Source organism: Felis catus, chromosome E2, assembly GCF_018350175.1.
Source record: "Felis catus isolate Fca126 chromosome E2, F.catus_Fca126_mat1.0, whole genome shotgun sequence".
Lineage (NCBI taxonomy): Eukaryota > Metazoa > Chordata > Mammalia > Carnivora > Felidae > Felis > Felis catus.
The window spans coordinates 60,672,524-60,695,302 of NC_058382.1; the positions used below are offsets into that span (position 1 = coordinate 60,672,524).

The following is a 22,779-nucleotide window of genomic DNA, read 5'->3' on the forward strand; positions in this document are numbered from 1 at the left end:
TGTCTCTTCAGCTGGGCCAGGGACTTCTCCTCCGCCTTGCGATGGAGCTCGATGCTCTTGAGGTTGGCCGCGTTGTACAGCGCGAAGCCCCTGCGGGGAGGCGGCGTCACCCTGGCACCCCAGGGGCGTGGCTCCCCGACCTGTGGCCTGGGCCCAGCCTCCACCCAGGTCCCTCCAGCTCCACAGCCCCCCTTGTCCCCTTGTCGTGAGCTGGGATGAGGGAGAGGGCCCCCTCCTGCTGCCTCCTGACTCTCAGCGGGGGGGCGGGGGGGGGGGGCGGGAAGCAAGCCACCGAAGAGGCGTCCGTGGGGGACAGGAGACGCCCGGCTCGACAGCCCAGGCCGGGAGGCCGCCCAGCGGCTGTGCGCCCTCGGGCCAGCGTGGGGGCAAAAACGGGCCGAACTGCCGGCCAGGGGCAGAGCTGGGGTGGGTCAGGCCCTCTGAAGTTGCCCGAGTGACACGTTAACGTGGCGGGGCGGTGCCGCACAACCCGGGGGGCCCGAGGTGGGGCCTGACCTGGAGGCCTGCAAGGCGGTGGCCTGGAGCTCCGCACTGACGTGCAGGAAGTAGCGGCTGAGGAACACGCGGCGCTGGAGCAGCAGGAACAGGAAGCACACGCTGTCCCAGAGCACGCCGGCCTCCTCCACGGGCAGCAGGCAGTCCCGGTCCCGGCTCAGCATCTCCTTGGCTGCGGTGCGCGGCAGGGTCAGGGTCAGGGGGCGGAACCCCGGAAGCGGTGCGTGTCTCCGAGCCCCACCCACAGCTCGTCCCCCGCTCACTCACGGTCATAGTAGCCTTTGACGGTGCACACGAGGCTGAAGAGCTGGATGACCCAGCAGAAGCTGCTCTGCATTTGCTCCACGAACACGCAGGACAGGAGCTGGGGCAGGAAGGGGGGTCAGGGTCAGCCTGGGCCCGGGGAGGGGGGAGGGCGGGGGGGGGGGCGGGGAAAGGCCGGCCGGGCGAACCGAAAGCATGTTCTTGGAGATGATGACGGTGACGTTGTACAGAATGAGGCAGTCCCACAGCAGGAGGCGGGCACGCGTGTGCTTCTGCAACAGGCTGGTGCCGAAGAGCAGCAGGTAGAAGCAGGCCAGCAGGTAGCCCAGCCCGAAGATACTGATGCGGGTGGCTCCCGTGACGAACACCACCACCAGCACCAGCCAGAAGAGGTAGCGGAAGACGGCCACCTTCAGCATGTCGAGGTAGGACCTGCCAGACGGGGGCGTCACCGCGGGGCCCGGGCGGCCCCACCTCCTCCCGGCAGCCTCGGCCCAGGGGAGCCGGTGAGGCGCGCCCCCGCTGCCAGGTCGGCGCCCGCCCCTCGGCCGGGCAGAGGGGATCCCGCCGCCAGCGCCCGCCAGGCCTGCAGGCGCGCTGCCCGTGCGGCCCCCGCCCCAAGCGGGCCGCGGGCCGGCCGTGCCCGGGACGCACCTGCAGTAAATGAAGTTGGGCACGGGGTCGGGCTCGCCCTGCGGCACCTCCAGGCGGTCAGTGTTGGTGCCGGCCACGTGCTGCCACTCTTCCGTGCGCTCGGCTGCGAACACCTGCCACTGCTGGGAGGCGCACAGCAGCAGGAGGAAGTCACCTGCGGGCACACGGGAGTCGGCCGCTGCGCCAAGCCTCGGGGGGCCTCCAGCCATGCGGGGCGCGGCCCGCCCGGCACCGGTCCCGTCCTCGAGGCCGCAGAGGAGCGCCAGTGTGCTCCTGCGGGGGCCGCACCGGGCCAAGGGCCACAGCCGAGTGTGGGCAGCAGGAGACAGGCCCGCGCGTAGCTGTGCCTCACGCACGTCAGCAAGTGTGGCCGATGTGCACCCAACCACACACCACGTAGGCATCAGGAGGCATGCCCGCATCTATCCCTCCGTCCACCTGTGTCCCACCTGCCTCCACCCCTGCACCCACGCCTGCACGCACACGGCGAGCAGAGGCAGGTCTGCGTGGCTGCGTGTGCACAGAGTCGGACCTGGGGAAGTGGGCACCCCTGTGGGGACAGGTCCCTCTGGGGAACCACGGGACTGGCCGCCGGTGAGGCCCGGACACTGTGTCCCGCGCTGGCAGAGGCGGGCCTACGCCTGAGCGCCGCCTGTCCCCCCCCCCCCCCCCCCGGCAAAACCTCCCCGCCCTCTGGGGCCCGGCCGCAGGCGCTCACTGATGAGGTTGGTGGAGTTGGGGGTTCTGAAGAAGTCGGGCAGGTACAGCCACTTGATGAGCGCGGAGTTCATGGGGATGGCCTGGCTCCACCGCCACGGGTAGTCTGTGGGCGCAGGGTGCACGTCAGGACCCCGGTGTCCCGTCCCCGCCCACAGGCCTCATCCCTGCACCCGCCCACGTGTTCACACAGTCTCTTGGAGTGTCGGGAGCGAGATTCCAGCGTGTTCCTACCTATGCGTTTCTCAGGCACAGACGGGCCTGGGTCCAGGGGAAGAAGTGAACCCCAGCCCGGGAGTAACGGGCCTGCAGGGGCGGCGGACCCAGAGGGCCCAGAACGAGGCTCCCACACACACCTATCAGAACGGCCCAGACAAACTCAGTGACGACAGCGGTCCCGCGTGCATCACCGGCGGGAACGAACACCGGAACCACACTGTGCGGTCAATTCCGCGAAGTGAGAACTACGCCCAGACACAGCCCTGCACCCTGACGCTCCTGGCCCCGCTACTCTAGAGAGCCCCACGTGAGAAACCAGCTGCCTTCCAGGGGCCGGAGGGGAGATGGGCTCGTGCAGGGCACGGCCAGTCCTCAGCGGGCAGAGACGACCAGGAAGCACCACACCCAGCGCGTTCGCCAAGCAAAACAAGCCAGCCCCCGGTGACATGGGGTGTGGTCCTAGTTCAGCATCGGGACGGACATTGGGACTGCAAAGGGCCCCCAGGACCGCAGGGTGGAGAATCCTGGGGGAGGGGGCCGGGAAAGCACTCTGTAGGGTGGGGACAGACTGGGGGTGGGAACAGCTAGGGTGGGGAGAGGATGGGGGGGGGAACAGGGAGAGGACGCTGGGGGCGGGGACTCCCAGGGTCAATGCGGTGCCCACACGGACCAGCGAGAAGAGGACGCCAGGCCTCGAGTGGAACCAAAAACAGCAGCGTCCAGAGCCCAGAAGGATATAAATTTGCAACTCAACCAATCAGCGGGACGGAAATCTTTACGGAAGATGTCCACCCATAACTCTGAGACACAGAAAGCCACCACTAGAAAACCGAGAGAAATTCCCGCAGCGGGACCCGCCGCGGAGGCTGCAGCTAGCCGGAAAGGTCCAGGAGAAACAGGCCGTGTGCCGAGTCTTGGGGGAGACACCCCACAGCCAGCCCTGCACCCGAGTGACAGAACGGCACCGGACAGGAGACACTGGCCCCGTGTGAGGCACAGAGACCCACACGTCCCAGCCGCCAGAGGGCCCTGTCACCCGGTCTCACAAGGACAGCAGACTACCCACAGGGTCACAGCCCAGCGCCCCACAAAAGTTCCAAGGTGCTGAAAGGCGAAGACGCGGGGAGCTGCCCGGCACCGACACACGGGCGCACGCACGGGGCCGCGGCCAGAGCCGCACCAGCGCGCACGCCTGAGCTCCCGCACCGGGTTGCGTCAGGCTCACATCAGGGAGCTACTTTTGCGAGTCTGCGTCCAAAGTCAGAAGCCAGCACACAAAACAGGCGACAAGGCGGGGACGAGGACGGTGAGAACCTGAAATGCGTTTGGTAACGCGCCCTGTGGTTGGTTTCCAAGACATTCTGGAAAAGCCAGTCAGGAGCGGTCAGGTCGGTGGTGGCCGCGCAGGGCAAGGATTTGGCCCACGGCCTCCCCCACCGTCACCACCCACACAACCACGGCTCAAGCCTCAGAGCGGCTTCAGGGGCTCCGGGGGCCAACTGGGAGCCGCCGTGGCAGTGGAAGACGTCCCGGGGCCCGCGGTCGGCCGAGGAACACGTGAGAGAAAGCCACGTGACCAGCGCGCCGGGATCAAGCGACAACATCGGTCCTACGGGTCCGCCCGCGGCGCACTCCGGAGCGGGCGGACGCGACACCACGTGGGCCGCAGACACGGAAGGGCCACGTGGACAAGTGCACTCCCAGGACAGGACACAGCCACACCTGCCAAAGCAGGAACCGCCCGACAAGCGCGGCTTCGGCCCACCGGCCCCCCCTCCCGAAACCTCGCCCAGACCAGACGGCGCGAGAGCAGAGCACAGCCGAGGGCAGACGCGGGGTCCTGTATCGGACCCAAAAGCCACCAGGGCCACCCCCGGAGGATGAGGCCAAAGCCAGGCTTGTGTGGGAGGGACCGTGGAGCGTGGCCCCTGCCCCAGGTTGCGGGGTCTGGCTGCTCCCTGCTCTCTACCTCCACCTTTTCTGATCGTTCCAAATTTTTCAAAATAGAACGTTGGGGAAAGAAAGGGAACGGATGCAAAGCGTCGAGAGGGTGGCCAGCGCCCCCCCCCCCCCAGGGATGCTGCAGCCGTCAGGGTCCGTGGAAGGGGGCAGGGGAGGCCCTGGGCAGGGGGCGGGGGAAGCACCCTCGCAGCTTGCCCACGGCCGCCGGCTCACCGAGGCACAGGGCCGGGGGGATGCCCAGGCAGAGCAGGTACTGGTACAGGAAGAACAACGCCAGGAACAGACAGTAGTTGGGCCAGAGGCGGGCGATGGCTCCGCGGTGCCGGCGGGTAAGAATGGCCACCAGCCAGCAGCCGTGCAGGATGACCATGAAATTCATGCGCTGCCCAATCACGTTCACGGCCATCAGGAAGCAGATCTGGGGGCGGCAGGGACGGGGTGCACAGTGAGCTGCTGGGGGGACCTCCTGGGTCCCACCTCCAGCCGGGAAGGCTCAGAGCACAGTGGGGGCAGCGGCCCAAGTTCACCACGGCCCACACTGCTGTCGTGGAGGCAGGGAGAGCTGGACACGTGTCCGCTGTGTGGGGGCGGGGTGGGGGGGGCGGGCGGGAACCACATCTCAGGAGGTTCCAAGGCTCAGTGGAGACTCTGACCCAGTCTCCAGTCAGGGTCCAGCCCCCGAGCTTACTCTCCCAGGACACGCCGACTGAGCCCGGGGGGCCCGGCCCTCAGAGGTGTGTGCTCTGCGCCCCCCCGGGTGGCCCCCGAGGGCCAGCAAGTTGCAGAGGCCCCGCAGAGAGGGACGCAGACCCTCAGCCCTGCCCAGGTAAGGGGTGAGGGCTGACGCCGGGCCTCACCTCCAGCCCGAATTTGTAGAAAAAGAAGTTGACGAAGTACTTGAAGCAGCTGAGAAGATCTTGGTCCAGCCGCTGGCGGGTGCCGTCGGCACAGACGGCCTGGGCAGGCAGCGGGGCCGGCTGGTGCTGCCGACGGTGGTGCTCCTGGCGCCGGTAAACAATGGCCTCGAACACCAGCAGCAGCAGGACCAGCAGGTGGTTCTGGGGAGGGGCACACGGTCAGGCCGCACCCCCCGCCCCGCGGCCCCCGGCCCCGCACTCACCTGGGGCAGGCCGCACCCCCCGCGGCCCCGCACTCACCTGGATGTAGCCCAGGTTCGGGAAGCCCTTCCGGACCCCAAACCAGTTGGCAGGGTCGACGGGTCCCCGGTACAGCAGGGACTGCTTGATCTCCGTTTTCTGCAGGTTGGTGCTGTTGAGGAGGGGCTGGGGGAGGGGAGAATCAGCACCTGTTCCCACCTGGGAGCTGACACCCACCCCAGGGACCCACCCCCCGCCCCAGCCACATCTCCGGACGGGGCCGGACCACACCCTCCCAGGACGCGTGTGGCCTTCAGCTCTGACCGACCTCGGTGGGGAAGGGGACGGGGACGGGGCGTCAGGGGACGAGGAGGCCACGGGCAGGGGCGAGGGGAGGGGAACAGAGAGGAGGGCTGGCGGGCTCCCCCACGCGGCCCAGCCGCCCACACACCTCGGTGCAGTTGCTGGAGTATTCGTGCGGGCTGACGACCTTCAGCTGATACAGCATCTTGCACACGATGATGATACAGGTCCACACGGTGGACAGGCAGGAGGCCATGGGCCGGAAGCGGGGGTAGGGCAGGGCGAAGGCCCACAGCACGACCAGAAGCAGGTTCATCACCGACACCTGGAAGGCAGGGGGGCGGGGGGTGGGGGGCTGGGGCAGGCGGGCGGATGGAGCGGCACCTCCCCAGGGGCCCCGCGATCTGCCACCCAAGGGTCCCGGCCTCTAGGGGACCCCACTGCAGAAAAAGGAGACGCCCCTGTCCCTCCCTTACCTCCTTCAGGGCCACCCACACAGTGTACAGGGCCACCAGCTTGAGGACGTGCAGCTCCAGCAGGCGTCGCACCAACACCTGCACGCGGGTGAGGACCTCGGAGAAGCGGTCAGCCAGGTCCAGCAGCCGCTCGGCCACCAGGCCCCACTTGCTGGCGGCAGCTGTGGGAGAGGGGCCGTGAGGGCTCGGGGACCAGGGTCCCCGGGCCTGGGGCTCGCAGGGGTCTGGGTGAAGGGACCCCACGCCTGCCGGTCTGACTCACCTTCGGGGACCTGCACGGCCTGCTGGGGGCCGGCCTCGCTCAGTCCCTCCTCCCTGGCCACCTCCTCCTCCTCCTGCAGCAGCGGGGTCCCGCTGACCGCGTCCTGCCTAGGGTGGGCCCCAAGGCATCACTCCTCGCCCCAGACCCCGGGGCACGCCCTCCCCGGGACTGACAAAGGCCTCCCCTGGGGCCCGGCCGATGTGCTGCCCCCGTGACCCGAAGGCCGGAGGAACACCCGGCACCGCGGGCACGCCGTGTCCGAGGGGTCTGCTGAGGCCGTCGCCCTGCTCCGGGCCCTCCCGTCCGAACCCAGCAGCCTCCGTCCCTTCCCGGGGGATGAGGCCCTTCCCTGTGCGGGTGTCTGTGTGTGTGTGTGTGTGGGGGGGGGTTCACGCTGCAGACCCCGGGCCCCCGGGAGCCCGCACCCGAGTCCGCACGCCCAGAGGCAGCGGAGGGAGAGGGGCCGGCCGTGGAGGGCGGGCGCACCTTCGAGCCCAGCGCGGGAGGTGGGCGCCGGGCGGGGGCGCGCGCCCCAGGTCGGTGAGCCGCATGAAGGGCTGGTGGAAATAATGCAGCTGCAGAATGCAGGCCAGCAGGAAGAAGCCGGGGACCAGGATGCTGGAGAAGAGCTCGGACACGCTGAACTGCTCCAGACCCAGGTCCGCCAGCCTGGCGCGAGGGGCGGCGGTCAGACGGGGCCGGGGAGGGCCCCACGCCGGGACGCACCCCCCGCCCGCCCGCCCGCCGACTCACTGCTCGTCCGTGAGGCCGGTCAGGTTGCGCCAGTAGGTGGGGAAGTCCTGGAACTGGAAGGTGTAGACGGCGCTGAGCACCAGCATGGTGTAGGCTACCACGAGCCACCAGAACGCCTTGAGCAGCTTCCTCCACAGGCTGTAGTAGACCTGCCGGGCGGCGAGCGGTGAGGCCCGGCCTGGGGCACCCCCCGCCGCCCCCGCCCCTGCCCCCGCCCCCGCCCGCCCACTACCTGGAAGAGCGTGAGGCACAGCAGGAAGAGGAGCATGTACACGATCTTGTAGACGACGAGGCGGCCGGCAAAGCTGACCACGACGAACATGCCGGCGCACACGTAGATCCAGTACTTGGCGTACAGGCCCGTGACCAGCTCGCCCAGGCTCCGGAGCAGCGTCCGTGTCCGCGTGGGCTCTGCGGGCCGGGCCGGGGGTGGGGGGGCAGCCGGGGCATGGCTTCGGGGCCGGGCGGGGGGGCACCGTTCCCTGACCGCCCCCCGCCCCTCACCTCGGCGGGCCGCGGCGACCCCCGCGGCGACCCCCGGCCGGCCCCTCACCTGGGTCGGCCACGGCGACCCCCAGCAGGCCGGCAGCGCTCTTGGCCTTCCTTAGCAGCTTCTCCTTCACGAACTGGCGCAGCAGGAGCCAGAAGGTCAGGTTGTACAGCAGCTGGGCGGGGCGGGGCGGGGCGGGGCGGGGGCGTCACCAAGGGCCGGAGGCCCGGCGCCCCGCCCGCAGCCAAGGGCCGGCCTGCGAAGACCCGGGCCCAGGGGATAGCCCCTTGGTGCCGGTGCCCGCCTCCCCGGGGACACAGTCGGACCCTGTCGCGTATGGGCGTGGACGCGGGCGCGCGTACTCAAGCCCGCGTGACCTCACGCCTACGTGCGCGCGCACACAGCTCCCGGGACGACATACGACCCAGCACAGACGTCCAGACCCGGCGACACTCTGGCGTGCGGGACGCAGACGGGGCACCCGGGGCCAGACGCCGGGGGGACGTGTGACATTAGGGGAACCTGCGTCACGGACCCAGGGACGGCGCCCCCGACGACACAGGGTCATTGTTCGTCCCCCCGACACTTGTTCGGTCACCGCTCTGGACCGGCCCGAGGGGACCCCGTGCTGACAGCCGGACAGCGGACTCCGCGCCGTCACGGGTGCTCGGGCGGGAAGCGCAGGCCCCGCGCGCACTCACCATGGCACCAAGGTCCAGGCAAGGGTAGCGGGTGTGCTCCAGCCCCAGCTGACGCAGGCTGACGGGGCCCAGGGTGGTGGGCAGCTCGGGACGCAGGTCCATGGCCCACACGTAGCGGAGCCCGCACAGCGCCAGCCCGTAGAGCAGGATGAAGGGGGAACAGAGCATGGCCAGCTGGTGACGACTGCGCACCGTCCAGATGAGGCAGGCCCAGAGCAGCAGCACGAAGGTCAGCCAGCTGTGGTAGGTGATACTCCACACCTGGACGGCGGGGCCGGGGGGCCGGGGGGCCAGGGGGCCGGTGGGCCGGGGGCACGCACCCAGCCCACTCGCTCGCCCGCCGGCCCGGGGACGGGGCGCGCACACGGCACAGGGCACACATTCCCACCCGCTACCCATATGCACGCTCACGCACGCACCCATGGCGTGGCTCCGGGCCCAGCAGGCCACGGCTCCGTTTCTGGCAACAAGGCACCAGGTTCTGCGGAACTCAGGCCGCCATCCGCCCCCCCAGAACATCACGAGGGAACCAGCAGCAAGGGCCCCCCGGACGGGCCTGCCCAGGCCAGCCGCTCCTTACCATCATGGCGATGAGGGCACACACGTAGCTCTGGTCCATGATGAGATGGCCCAGACCGTGCAGGGGAGACACGTCTCTAGGCTCCGACAGCCTGGGGTGCACTGAGGGTGGGGGTCAGAGGTCACCAGAGGGCCAGACCCCAGCCGGGGCAGTTCCAACATCAACGGGCCGGAGCCCCTCACCCACAGGAGACTCTGCCCAATAATTCTGCCGGTGGCCAGCGGGGGCAGAAAACGCCGGCAAAGGACCGGGCTCCCGACTGACACTGTCCCCGGCGTGTCGCGGGACCCGGGGCAGTCCTCACCCCACTCCACATCTTGGTTTCCAAGACTGTGAAAGGACGGGTCGGACAAAATGGCCCCGACTCCCATCCGGCTCTGTGCGCAGGGCAAGTCCCCGGGGAGCCAGCTGTGGAGGCCGGCGATTTCGCCTCTTGCTTCGCGCAAAATGGAAATCGAGCCTCAGGAGACAGAGAAAAGCGCCCCGCCCTCCCCACGGGGCCGCTGTGGACACGGCTCTAAGGCACATCCACCCAGGAGGCGGCTGGCCGCCTGGACCGCAGGGCCAGCCCATGGGGCGCAGTCCAGCCCTCTGGGAACCGGGAGGCAAGTGGGGAGGGGGTGGGACACCAGGAGGTCCGGCAAGGTCTCAGGCAGTGGCCCGACCCCACATCCTGGCCCTGGGGGGGGGGGGGGGGGGGCCAGACGGCACTGCTGGAGAGGTCAGCAGGGCAAGACCACCCGGCGGCCACCAGGGGGCAGCACCAGCGTGCCTGTGGCAGGTGGCGTCCCCGGGCAGCCACGGGCAGCGTGGCACTCACGGGGGCGCTGCCGGACGGGGCTGTGGCCGGTCAGGTCGTGCACGGTGCAGCTGTCGGTCTCCCAGTCTGGTCCCGTGGTCGTGGGCGGCACGCGCTGCAGAGGCAAGCCGAGCCCCGGTGAGCCGAGCCCGGGGGGCGGGCAGGCTCCGGCGCCACGGCTGGGCGCGGGCTCCTCACCTGGGCGGCGCCCTCCTCCTTGGTGGCCGCAGCCCCGGCCCGGCCCTGGGGCCACTGATCCACGTGAGTCAGTTCCACCTCCTGCTCCTCGTCGCGCCCGGCCGCCTCCTTCCTCTGCGGGGACCGGCACGGAGCTCAGCCCCCGGCCCCAGCAAGCCGCCCGGAGCGGGGTTGGACCCCGGGGGGGGGGGGGGGGCGCTGGCCCAGGAAACCCACCTGGTCCAGGGGCTGGTGTGTGCACAGCTTGAGGAGTGAGGTCACGGTGTAGTAGAGGAGCAGCAGGACGCCGGGGCTCACGTACACGGGCCAGTCATGGCTGGTATCGAGGACCAGCACGTTGGGACCGGAGCAGTTGCTGTAGGCCACCAAGGCCTTGAGGCCGAACACCCTGCCCAGAGAAGGCGAGCCGCTGAGCCGGGCCGCGGGAAGCCAGGGCCAGGCCAGGGGAGGGGAGGGGGGGGGGGGAGGGGAGGGGGAGGGGGCCGGCGCAGGCAGGCCTCACCTGGCCCAGATGCCGGCAGGGGGCAGCACGGCCTGGGCGAAGGGCGTCTGGTAGCAGTAGACGCAGATGAGGTGGCCGGCGCTGAAGCAGCCCACCATGACGCAGAGCGTGCTGGAGCCCAGGGGGCCGATGGGAAAGTGGCAGGCCCACCAGGTGCAGGTGGCCAGGAAGACCAGGAAGTAGACGCCGGAGAAGGCCGAGGGCTGGGCGATGCCTGCGGGACGGGACGGGGCGGAGGCGTCCGGTCCGGGCCACGTGGCGGCCGGTGGGGAGCCCGGCGGGCTGCCGAGACCCCTCCCCGCGTGCCGGTTGGCGCCGGGGCCCCCGCCCCTTGCCCAGCGGGTACCTGCCAGCGCCAGCAGCAGGATGGCCAGCGTCCGTCCGGCGGCCACCAGCAGCCAGTGGGCCGTGACCTGGAACCGGGTGGCCAGCCGAGACCTCTGCTTGGGGGCCGGCACGGGGGCTCCGCGAGGCCCCGCCGGGGAGCCGGCGTCCGCTTCCCTGTCCTCATCGTCCTGCCGAGGTCGTGGGGAGGGGCAGAGGTCAGGTGCACGGCACTCGGGCCACACAAGCGGGGAGGAGGCCTCCCTCGAGTTCACAGGCCCTCCTGGAGGTGGGACCCGGCCCCCACCCGTGGTGACGGCTGGCCCCGGGTTATTCCGGAACCCCGCAAGTGCCTCTTTACCTCCCTTTCTAGATCAGGGGGACCCCCAGGGCAGGGCAGGCCCCGCAGATTCCTGCACACGCCCTCGAAGCCCCTGGGTCCTGAGAGGCCCGAGTGCTGATTTTTAGGGAAAATACACCATGTCACCGCCCTTCACGGTTTACAGAGCACCTTCATGTCTGTGCCTCACGGTCCTGTGGCTGAAGCCGCACTTTCCTCGTGGGTAGAGAAACGGAGGCGCGGAGGAGACCGTGAGGGGCACCCCGTTTGACCCCGCTCCCTTTCTGCTGCCTGTGGGGCTCCTGGAGAGCCAGGGGCAGGCGGGCCCCCCAGGCCGCACAGAGACCGGGCCTCCATCCCCGGTTCCACTCAAAGGTTTCCCAGAACGGAGCCGTTTCCTGGACGCCCAGCCCCGCTCCCCCCGTGTCCCACCTGCACGTTGGATGCCACGCCCGGGCCTCTCCCAGGGGGTGGCCCTCGGCGTCCAGACTAAGTACACGGGAGCCAGGTGACCTGCTCGTGTCCCAGCTCGTGCCTCCTGGCTGCGCGGCCTTGGGTAAGTCACCTAACCTCTCTGAGTCTGTTTCCCGTCTGCCAGATGGGCGTGGGACCAGAAAGGTGCTGCCCTCACAGGGCAGGAAGGGAGTGGGGAGGCCATAGGGAGGAGTCCCTGAGCAGTGATCAGAAGCAGGGGCAGGGGCAGGCCGGGGGCCCTGGGGCGCGGGACGGCTGGGACCCCAGAATTCAGAGCAGGGGGCGTGGGGCCCTGAGGGGTGGGGGAGGCGTTCGCGGGCAGGCACAGCAGCCAGGCCTGCATTCCCACCCGCGCACAGCTGGCCGAGGCCCTGGGAAAGTGTCCGCCGGCCTCTGAGGAGTCAACATCTGCGAGGGGGGGACGGAGGCAGCCGCTGGGGGGACAGGCAGGTGCTCGGGGCGTCCAGCCGGCCAGCCCTGGCTCCGGCCCCGACTCGGCAGGCCCCTCAGGCGGCCACAGGAGGCTTAGCACAAGTTTCCTCTCTCTGTCCCTCCCCCTGCGCCACCCCCTCAGAGCGTGCGTGCAGAGGCACGTGACATCGTGTCAGGATGCACGGCCGCACTCGTACGTGTCCCGCGTACGTGCGGGTGGCTCTGGGCTTTAAGACACGCCTGCGGAGGGTACCCCCAGCCCCTCGCTCTGAGGTCTGTCGACACCGGCCACCCCGGCCAGCAAGACATCACAGGCTCTCTCACGTGCCACCGAGGACACCCACAGGAAGGTGACCTGTCCCGGTCGCCGGGCAGACCGGAGTCCGGCCCCCCGAGCGACCAGGGCAGCGCTGTGCTGTGAGGGTGTAGGCAACATGGGTGGCTGGCCCCCTCCTGTCCTACCCCGGGTTTCAGGATCGAGTCTGGCCCCTTCCTGGCAGAGCCGCTCCAGGAAGCCCTGACTCCGCCAACAAGGAAAGCGGAGGCATCCACGGCTCCCTGGGGCCCACACAGTGGCTCCCACCCGTGGCTCCCTGGGGCCCACACAGTGGCTCCCATCCATGGCTCATTGGGGCCCACGTGCCTGTGGGAGCAGAGAGGGGTCACCAGGAGAAGGGTGACCCGAGGGCAGGCGGCAGGGTGGTCCCAACCCTGGCTCGACCGCCACAAGTGCCTGGAAAAGCGACCTGACCTCCAGGCTCCCGTTACACCCTCTGAAAGTGGGATCCTAGCCTGGCCCCGTGGGGTGGGGGCAGGGCAGCCCGGGTCACCCCTGACCCGCGGAGGTGGGTGGGAGGAGCCTACAGGCCCTGGGCCCTCCCCGGCAGGGGACACTTGTGCCAGGGTCCCGGACAGTCACAGATCCCACGGAGCCCCGGGGCCCGGGGCCTGCCGCTCCAAGGCTGAGGCCATGTGTGGGAGGCCAGGCGGGGCTCAAGACCACAGCCCTCGTGGGGGGCAGAAGGGCACTCAGGCTTCAGCCGTGGGGGACATCAGGGGCCCTGACCCTCACGCCTGATGCTGAGGGAAAGCTCCCAGAGCAGGACACCCCAAGGACAGTCTCTAGATCAGGACCTCCGCCACCCCCCACCCCGTGCCTAGAGGCCATCGACACTCCCTCGGGAGTGGCATCCACCCTCGGTGCCCCCTGACGGCCAGGAGGTCGGCCCCCTGCACTGCTGACTCCCCACTGCCCCGTGGCCTCCAGGAACGGTTTCTTAAGGCACAGACACGCGTGGGATCCCCACAAGTTCCCCCGAGATGGAACCCTCCTAGGACCGGGTCTGGCAAACACACAGGCTGAGGGGCTCACAGGGTAGCCCCTCGCCCCAGGAACGGGACACACGCCTTCTCTCACCCCCGAGGCCTCAGCTCTCCGTAATGGACACAAACCGACCCTTAAACTAAAAAGTGCACGTTTGTATAAAAATGAAACAGTCGCAGAGTCCTCAAACGGCCGGAAGGACCAAGAAGCCCCGCCCCCAGCACGTGGGCACCCGGCCCACCTACGGCCCTCACCTGCTCCTGGGCGGGCTGGCTCCGCCGGGCTTCCCGTGCCAGGCGCCCACAGAGGCCGAGGCACACGGCTGAGACCACCAGGACACCCAGGTCAGGGGCCACCAGCCGGACGGCATTGGGGATGTCCTTCAGGTCCAGCCTGCGAAGGGGCAGGGAGTGCCCACCGATCGGTCAGGAGGGCAGGTGCCAGGCAGCGGGGGGCTGGGGACAGGAAGGGAAGGGTGGACCCCAGGGCCTGGAGGCCCCAGGCAGGGAGAGGGCTTACCTCGTCACCCCTACGTGCTGGGACAGGATCTGCCAGGGGCTGCCTGCGGAGAGAGGCACGGGGGGACGGGGTCAGGCGGTGCCCCACGGCCCTGCCAGGAATCACCGAACACCTGGCCTCTGGGCTGCTCATAAAACGCTGCCTCTACTAGCAGGGAAACTGAGGCTCAGCCAGGCAAAGCCAGGGGGCCGAAGGCCCGGAGGTCTGTCTGCAGAGTGGGGATTCGCAGCCAGGAGCCCAGGCCGGGCACTCAAAACCCCCAGCCGAGGCCACGGCTCCTCGGGGTCCGCGTGGGAGGTCCGTCTCCCAGGCAGCGGGACCGGCGCGCCCGCCTGGCCCTGGAGTCCGCTCCACACCCCCTTCTGGACGGCGGTGTGGACACAGTCACCCGAAATCAGGAGCCCAGGCAGGGCGGGGGAGCCAAGCCAGGCAACGCTAGCTGTGGGGACCGGGCGCCCGCGGTTCACATGTCTGGAGTCCAGGGCGCTGAGGCCACTCCTTTCCGGAGCCGGGAGGGTGGGTGTCGGCTGGAAACTGCCCGCAGGATGAGGGGCCCGGGGCAGTGGATGGGGGGGCAGGGCACTGAGGGCCCCTGGTGCCCACGGCCACGTTTCCAGGTGCCAGAGGAAGATGCTGACAGAGAGAAGGGCCTAGAAGGCCAAGGCTGCCCCGAGGGCCAGATTTCGGGGTCCAGAATTAGCACCGTGCCTCACTCGGCCCAGCCCCAGGCCAAGTGTCACTGGCTCTTAACACGGGCCACGTGGGCTGAACAGAAATCGTGGACGGGCTCAGGGGCCGGCCCATATTAGGCAAAGCCTGCTGAGGCGGGGCGGCCGGCCTTTCCTGGGGCCGCGGTATCCCCTCCCTCTCCCCTGGCCCCCAGCTAGCTGTCCCGGGCACCCCCTTCCCAGGTCCCAGTGGAAACTCACAGCTTGGCCCCAGGAGCTGGTCCAGGCGGGGCACGGTGTGCAGGCATATCTGGAAGGCCAGGTGGGCTGCCAGGAAGAGGAGGCTGAAAAGCAGCAGGGCTCGGAGGAGGCGACCAGTGTGACCTGCGGGCAGAGAGGGCAGGGGCGAGGCTGGCACAGGGCCTTCTTCCGCCCGTCCTGGGGGACCCACATCCCACCGGAGTCTGGGAGCCGGGCCAGGAGACCCCAAGCTCGGGCAGGGACAGGCCCACATGAGCGCCCCGTGTGCCTCGCCCCTGGAGAGACGTGGCCCCACAGCCGGGGCCAGACCCTGCGCCCGGGGAGGACTCGTGGAGCCCTGGGGTCACCCTGCTCTGAGCGGTGAGCAGCTCATCCTCCGGGCAAGGAACGGAGACCGTGAGGGCCCCACGCTGAGCTCGAGCCCCGTCTCAGGACTCGGGCTGTGCGCGGCTCGCCCCAGATCCTCACTGTGCCGCCAGCGGACCCCTGGCTCGGGGACAGAGGCGTCCGTCTCTCCTGCCCAAGGCTGGCACGCTCGGAGCCCCTGCTCAATTGTGTCCCCTCGCCCAGGGGTGGCCCAGCGGGTGAGACCCCTGGAGTGCCGCGTGAGCACACGCGCCGGGGAGGCCGGGGCCGGCCCTTGTCCACGCTCTGCCCCACCTCACTTGGCTGAGGCTCAGAGGACGCGAGGGGCTCCCGGGGGCGGCCCAGGCAGGACTTGGACGGCTTCGCTGACACTCGTTTCTAGGTCCCTCCCGGCCCCCGACCCTCGGTAGGGCAGGGGTGAGCGAAGGGGAGGGCAGGGTGGGGCCGCGGAGCACTGGGAAGGAGAAATGGAAAATGAACGGAACGTCTGGCGGTCGGCCCTGGCCGGGCCGGCTCTGCTCAGAGCACCGGGCCAAGAGCAGGGGGAGGCCACGGGCCTCCCGTCAGGAGGAGGGGTCGGGCTACCTGCGGGCGCTGTGCGGGAGCCTGCGGGGAGCCACCGCTGTGCCCCCCTGCCATGAGCCTGCGGGGGCGAGGGGCTGAGAAGGCTGAGCTTCCCTCCACGTCAACTCCCCTCTGCCCTGCTCACCCGGGCAGCCCCTCCCCTGCACACCTAGGAGGTCCCACCAGGAGGCAGTGGGGGAGCACCTGGTCGCCCCCGTGGACGCCCAGGCTGGCCTCGGACGCTACGGGAGCCGAAGCCTCAAGAGCCAGGCTGCTGGGCTCCTCGCACACACAAGAACCCGGGGGTCAGAGGGGCGAGCCCAAGGCTCGAGACCCCTGGGCGGGAGTGCGCCCCCGCCCCCGCCCGTCGTCCCGTCCGGCCCCTCTTGGACCTCTGGCAAAGCGCCAGCTGTCACCGCTCCCCTCGTCACCCGCCCCTCCTCATACCTAGTTCACTTCTCGGGTGGGCGTGCCGTGTCCCAGACCACAGGCCGCCACCAAGCCAAAGGGGCCAGGGCGCTGGCCGTGGGGCTGTAGCTCCCTGCCAGGTGGGGGCTGGCTGAGCCAGACGTGGGAGGAGCAGGGAGGGGCGGGAGGGGCGGGAGGGGCGGGAGGGGCGGGAGGCCCGGCGCATCCGGCCAACACCACCGACCAACCTGGACAATCTCCCACACTGCCCACCTGAGCTCGGCTCGGGCGGTGGGAGGACGGCACAGGGGTGGGGGGCAGGCGAGGGGCTCCTGAACCTGCCGGGGGTGGGGCGGGCAGAGGAACAACCCCTGAGGATTGTGAGGTTGGGCCCCGAGAGCTGGGAGCGGGCGGGGAAGGGGCGCCGGGGGGCCCGGCCGCCAGCTCCTGTCCTGGGGCCCGAACGCCACTCGCCCGGCCATTCGAGGCCCGCACACACAGGCCGCGACCCCCACCGTGTCCACGGCAGGGGAGAGGTGCGCAGAAACCACCCACCCTAAAGGACCAGGGGGTCGGGCTCTCCAGGAAGTGGGGCTGGCGGGCTGTGGACCCGGGGGGCAGAGGCAGCGGGAGGGGCTTCCCAGAGGGGGTTTGTACAAAGAATGTGACCCACAGCAGGAATCCCGGGCTTGCGGCCCCCCAAACCCCCCTCATAGCGGCAGCTCCATCCCCCACACTGTGGGGCGTCCCTGCCTTCAGCGGGGAGGGTACCTTGTCGACCGCCGCCCTTCAGCCCTCTGGGCCTTCCTTCCTCACCCACCCACCGCACCCCCAAAGGCCTCACTCGCACACCCTCTTGGGGCCAGCTGTTGGCAGACGCCCCCTCTCCTGATGGGACCCGGCCCCTGGGTGCACGGGGCTGGGGTGGGGGGGGGACCCTTGGAGCGGCTCCTGGGGATGTTCCAGGAAGTGTGCTAAGAAGCTGGGGGAGGAGCGCCCGCAGTCACACCCAGAAGGCTCCAGAGAGGTGGGGGTAGGAAGGGGACAGGACAGGGGGCACCTCACGAGCCTGAGCCCCGAGCCCTGGGAAGGAGGTTCTTCTCACAGGAGGCGGCAGGAGGGTGACAGGAGTCCCTGGGGACTCACACCGCCATCCACCCCCAGGGAGAGGGCAGGAGTACCTGCAGGGCGGGGCCAGCCCCGGGGTGGGCTTTGTCCTGAGGCGGGACAGGTGTTAAGTCCCTAAATGTGAAGCAGATGGCCCGGCCCTGACCCCCAGGCACAGGGACAGGGGACGGGGCCAGGGGTCAGCACCCTCGGGGCCCAGGCGGCGTCAGACCTTCCGCCAGATGTCCAGCCTCCGAGCCAGCCCTAACCCGATGCCAAGCGCCCCGGCACCTCCCTGCTTTCCTCTCTCCCACTCGGAAAATCCAGGCAGCCTCCCTGCTCCTAAAGGGCCGCTGAGGGTGGACAGATGGACAGATGGAGGCCAGGCAGGAAAGTCTCCGCAGCGCTCCCTACCCCTTCCCCAGCAGACCCCTCCCCCCACCGCCCATCGGGCGGCCCGCGAATACAGGCACTGGCTCCACGGGTGGACGGATGGTGGGCCTGACGGACAGACGGACGGACGGACGGGAGGAAGAGGGGGGCGCCCGGCGGGGGAGGACCTGTGGGAGGTATAGACCCTGCGGCCTGAGCTGGACCAGATGTCACAGGCTAGGGAGGGGTGACCAGCCAGCCTGTAGGGGGCAGAATGACACCTGCCCCCCCCCCCCCCGATGTCCACACCCCAATCCCTGGATCCTGTGAACACGCTTCCTTACGGGGCAGAGGGGAACCAAGGCTGCCAAGCAGCCGACCTGAAAACAGGGGCTGACCTTGGATCCCCAGGGAAGGCCAGTGTCACCACAGGGTTCTAGCGGTGGACGGGGGCGGGAGGGCCAGAGTCAGCGTGACGAGGGGACACTCGACGGGCCGTTGCTGGCTTGGGCAACGGAGGGAGGGGCCGTGGATGCCTCTAGAAGCCGGGAAAGTTGAGGAAACGGATCCTCCCGGGAGCCTCCAGAAGGAAACGGGGCCCGTGACACCGATGCCGGCCCGCGAGGCCCGTGCTGGTCTCCCGACCCCCCGCCCGAGGGACGAGGCTGTGCTCCAGTGGCCACAAGAGGCTCAGACGCCTCCGAGGCCCGGAAGCAGCCAGCAGCTACACCCGGCGCCTCAGAAGGCGGCACCTGTGGCCCGCCTCCCTTCACGGGTCCTCAGCTGTCACGGCCAACGCGGACCTCGGCCCGGCTGGGGCTACTTTTTCACCTGTCTCTGCCGGGCGCTGGCGCTCATGCTGCTGACGGCCCGCTTCTCCCGGGGACCCTCACTCAAGCCCGGGGGCCCGTCCCCCCTCCAGCTCCGAGGGGACCTTCCCACCCACGGGAGGCAGAGCAGCCTGTGGGGCAGGTCCCTGAGCGCTGCCCTCCCTGAACAGCTGGGACAGGTATGGACACTGATGCACGCGGACAGAGGCGGCCGGAGCCCAGGGTGAGAGTTTGGACTCCATCTGTCCCCGTGTCACCTGGCTGCAGGTCCGCACCTGTTCACGGCGGGCCTGCCTGCCCTCCCGCACGGGGTTCCCGAGATGGGGCGACAGCCTTCTGGGATGGCTCCGAGCCGTGAGCCCGCCTCCGGACCCTCCTGTGGGCACAGCCCCTGCCGGGTTCCCCACGTCTGTGTGCCTGGTGGACACAGGAGACTACGTGCCCACCCTCCAGGGGCTCAGGACCCCAGACGGGGCCTCGAGTGCCCAGCTACCCACATGACAGGGTGGCTGGCGATAACCCGAACCCCACGGAGCTCGCGCAGATGGCAGGAGCCTGACTTCGGGGGGTGGGGGCAGGGGCGGCTGGATATAAGGGGTTGGCCGCAGCCTCAATGGGCACAGTGGTTCGGGGGGGGGGGGCGTGGGGAACAGGAGAGGGAGCCCGCAGGAAGACGGCCCGTCTCACAGTGCCCGGGAAGCCCCAGGGACGAGGGGGGATCCGTCCAAGACCCCAGAACACACGGCGAGAGAAAAGATTCTGAACTTAGCCAGAGGTCGACAATGGAAAACAACGGAGCTTGGGACCACGCTTCCTTTACCCCGGCCGTTGAACCGCCCGGGGCCTCCGGGGAGCACGCAGCGCCCCGGCCCCTGGAGGCCGGCTGGTCCTGTGGACGAGTCCCCACCCCCCACCCCCGGCAGGAGCCACTTTGCAAGCCCTTACCTGGGACGCTGTGCGGAGAGGGGCCCGGGAACCAGGGCAACAGCAGCAGAAACAGCAGGTAGACCAGAGACAGGGCGTTGAAGCGGCACAGGCAGGCTGCAGGGGAGGAGAGGGCGGTCAGCTCAGCCACGCAGGGCGCCCAGCCCGTGCCCGGACACCCCCAGACGCCGCCCCCCAAGGATCGCCCTGTAGAGCGCCTCCCAACATCACCCCTCAAACACCATCCTTGACGTCACCCCCAGACACAGCCCCCCAGATATCACCCCAAACTTTGCTCACAGACGTTGTCCCCTAGATATCACCCCTGGACATTGCCTCCCAATGTTACCCCTCAAATATCACCCCAGACATCACCCCCTAAATATCACCCGGACATAATCCCCCCGACATCAAGCCCCCAACATCATCCCCCCCAGCCCACTGGACATCCCCGTTAAGCATCGCTCTAACCCCGGGCCTCGGTACGGCCCCTACAGAGCATGCCCCCCAGATGCTGCCTCCTTCCACGTGTGAGCAACCTCACTTAGCATGTGGCACGTCACCCATCGCTCAGGATTCACGCTGTCACACTGTGTCCAGACCACACACGTCACCTGTCGCTCAGAGCACATGTCCACTGTCACGCCGTGTCCCCAAACACACGTGTCACCCATCAGAACACATGTCCGATGTCACGCCGTGTCCCCAAACACACGTGTCACCTGTCACTCAGCACACACAATGTCATACTGTGTCCTACAAGTTCTTTTTACCAATGTCCCATGTTGTGATCCTCTCGTGCAGATGCTGGGGCCTCGTCCTGTCCGCCCGTGTCTCAGGGGCACCGAGGGGTGCCCTCCCCCCACGGGCGGACAGCGACAACGGGGCTGACTTTCCTTCCTTTGTCAAATTCTACAGTTTCAGGTGCACACAGCACAAGTGACCTCCGCAGTCAGCGCTCAGAGCCCTAACTCGCGTGCTCGCGGGGACATGCCGGCCACCCCGCGGCCTCTCGGCCCCACTTCTCGGTGAGAGGGATTGTGGGCCTCCCAGCCGGCGGCCTGGCTCCTGTCTCCGCCTCTGAGAGCCGCGCGTGTGCCCACGGCCTGTCCCCGCCTTTGCCCTCGACCCCACGCCCTCCACCCGGCACAGCTGGACGCTATCTTGACCGAGGGCGGCCGGGGGGCCGGGGGACGCGGGGCTGGGCCGGGCCCCGGGAACCAAGGCCTGTCAGGGGATGATGTCCTGATGTGGGTGTCGTCACCAGGGAACCGGGGGCCCACTCAGCCTTTCCTGGGGTGCCCGAGAGCGGGCTGGCAGGGCAGGTGGGCACCACCGGAGGGGCCCCCCGGGGCGGAGCCGTCCCTGCCGCCCGTTCCTCCACCACCTCCGGCGGCAAGCGGCCCGGGAGGACGGCGCAGCCTGCCGAGGACAGCGGCGCCTACCACGAATCCGTCCCCTCCTGAGCAACCCGGCCTCGTGGCTCAGACGCGTGTGGCTAAGCCGACGGAGCCCGCTCTATTTCCCACCAGAGGCAGAGTTTACAAGCTGTCCCGGGACCTACTCTCTGCCCCCCCCCCCCAAGCGTGAGCCGCGACCCCGCAAGGACTCGGACGTCCAGGTGGCAGCCGTGTGGACAGCCAGAGCCCAAACAAGCCGACTCGAACTTGCCCATCTGGCTGCACAGACCGCCTCCTGGGGGGGGGGTGGCGGGGGTGGCGCAGGGGTGGCATCTGCTCTGGAAAAGGATAGGCTACAATAACAGTGCCTCGGGGAGGAGGCCACTGACCCGACCTGAGTCTCGAGCAGGGGGACCCCTGGGGGCGTGGCCAGGTCTGCACCTTCCGGTCACCAGGTGGCGACGGAGATCCCTCCTCCCTCAGTGGGGGGGGGGGGGGGGGGACCTCCTCCGGGGTCCGTTCTGCCCCCCTTGCTGTTCAGACAGGCCTTAGCTGGAGCCCCTCCTACCCCTGGAGGCCGCGAAGAAGGAGGGGCTCCCAGAGAACACAGGCCGCTGAGACGCCGGGGAACCTGCCGACACGCCCAGGCTTGTGGTCACCAGCAGGGGCTGCGCACACCTCTGCCTGTCCCCTGTCCTCGCCTTGTCCCCAGGCCGGGACCTTGGGCAAGCAAAGAAGCTGCGGGGGAGGGCAGGAGGGGCCGCGGCCTGGGGGGCAGGCCCTTGACCGTGCAGCCGTGGGCAGCTCCAGGCCTCCGTTCCCACGTCTGTGCGACGGGGTTCGCACGTCCTGCCTGAAGGGTCATCCGAGGGCCACACTGAACGGAGGACCAGGTGCAGGGCCGGGGTTCGAGTCCGTCCCACCCACCGCTGACTAAGCCCCTCCTATCACCCCAGCCTCGCGGAGGCCCCAGGAACCCCAGGGGGGGCGCTCCAGGTCACCTGCCACACCCGGAGCCACCCCAAGCCTGGGCACCGCCCCCTCCATCACACACTGGCCGTGGCACCGGCTCGACCAGAAATACGACGTTGTACAGCAAGCGCACATTTTCGTTAAAAAAAATCCATGCGACCCGGCCCAAGAGGCAGGAGGGAAATGCGTTTACGGCAAAGGCTCCTCACGTTCCTCTTTGTGCCCCAAGGGCCGCGCTTCCCAGCCCCCAGGTCGTCTCTCTCTCTCTGAGCCACCGGCGACCCGCCACGGCTCCCCAGAGAGGGTGGCACTCCCTCGTCCCAGCCAAGCCACGTCCGCCTGCACCCGTCCTCGGCCCCTCCCGCACCACGCGCCCCGTGACCTCCCAGAGGCTCCCCTGCTCCGGCCCCCGGGCACGGGGCCACGGGTAGAGGCTCCCGGGGGCAGAAGCAGTTTCTAGGGGAGCAGGACCCTGAGGCCAGGATGGCGGAGGCGACGGTGGTGCTTCCTGGATGCGGAGTTTGGGGAAGATGGAAAGTTCTGAGGCTGGGTGGTGGGGACGGCTGCACAGTACGGAGACTGCACCTAAACCACTGCACCACATGCTTAAAATCGGTTAGGGGCGCCCGGGTGGCTCAGTGGGTTGAGCGACTGACTTCAGCTCAGGTCATGATCTCGCGGTCCGTGAGTTCGAGCCCCGCGTCAGGCTCTGGGCTGATGGCTCAGAGCCTGGAGCCTGCTTCCGATTTTGTGTCTCCCCCTCTCTCTGCCCCTCCCCTGCTCATACTCTGTGTCTCTCTCTCACTCTCAATAAATAAACGTTAAAAAGACAAACAAACAAACGGTTAAGATGATCAATTTCGTGTTCCGGGTTTTTTTTTTTTTTATATTTATTTTTGAGAGAGAAAGAGAGCGTGAGTGAGAGCACAAGAGGGGGAGGGGCAGAGAGAGGGAGACACAGAATCCAAAACAGGCTCCAGGCCCCCAGCTGTCAGCAGAGC

At 69.0% G+C, this 22,779-nt stretch overlaps 1 protein-coding gene across 7 annotated transcripts in view; it reads right to left on the reverse strand.

Annotated features, from left to right (window-relative positions):
- The window catches only part of PIEZO1 (piezo type mechanosensitive ion channel component 1), a 54,258-nt gene that overhangs the window by 8,449 nt on the left and 23,030 nt on the right, over positions 1–22,779 (reverse strand). For 3 of the 7 annotated variants that reach the window (XM_045046587.1, XM_045046586.1, XM_045046585.1), the window contains exons 2-29: positions 19,428–19,523; positions 14,836–14,958; positions 13,907–13,949; positions 13,642–13,780; positions 10,840–11,008; positions 10,494–10,707; positions 10,208–10,379; positions 9,992–10,105; positions 9,815–9,908; positions 9,299–9,430; positions 8,995–9,095; positions 8,415–8,675; positions 7,777–7,888; positions 7,456–7,634; positions 7,224–7,372; positions 6,957–7,139; positions 6,471–6,577; positions 6,209–6,369; positions 5,881–6,057; positions 5,490–5,615; positions 5,190–5,390; positions 4,546–4,750; positions 2,153–2,257; positions 1,435–1,588; positions 969–1,212; positions 784–880; positions 517–688; positions 1–90 (exon numbers count right to left, since the gene is read on the reverse strand). In XM_045046587.1, the coding sequence (XP_044902522.1) occupies positions 1–90; positions 517–688; positions 784–880; positions 969–1,212; positions 1,435–1,588; positions 2,153–2,257; positions 4,546–4,750; positions 5,190–5,390; positions 5,490–5,615; positions 5,881–6,057; positions 6,209–6,369; positions 6,471–6,577; positions 6,957–7,139; positions 7,224–7,372; positions 7,456–7,634; positions 7,777–7,888; positions 8,415–8,675; positions 8,995–9,095; positions 9,299–9,430; positions 9,815–9,908; positions 9,992–10,105; positions 10,208–10,379; positions 10,494–10,707; positions 10,840–11,008; positions 13,642–13,780; positions 13,907–13,949; positions 14,836–14,958; positions 19,428–19,523 (4,120 nt within the window). Of the gene's footprint in view, positions 91–516; positions 689–783; positions 881–968; positions 1,213–1,434; positions 1,589–2,152; positions 2,258–4,545; positions 4,751–5,189; positions 5,391–5,489; positions 5,616–5,880; positions 6,058–6,208; positions 6,370–6,470; positions 6,578–6,956; positions 7,140–7,223; positions 7,373–7,455; positions 7,635–7,776; positions 7,889–8,414; positions 8,676–8,994; positions 9,096–9,298; positions 9,431–9,766; positions 9,909–9,991; positions 10,106–10,207; positions 10,380–10,493; positions 10,708–10,839; positions 11,009–13,641; positions 13,781–13,906; positions 13,950–14,835; positions 14,959–19,427; positions 19,524–22,779 lie in introns of all 7 variants that reach the window. The other 4 variants (XM_045046589.1, XM_045046591.1, XM_045046588.1 and 1 more) reach the window with 4 other exon arrangements.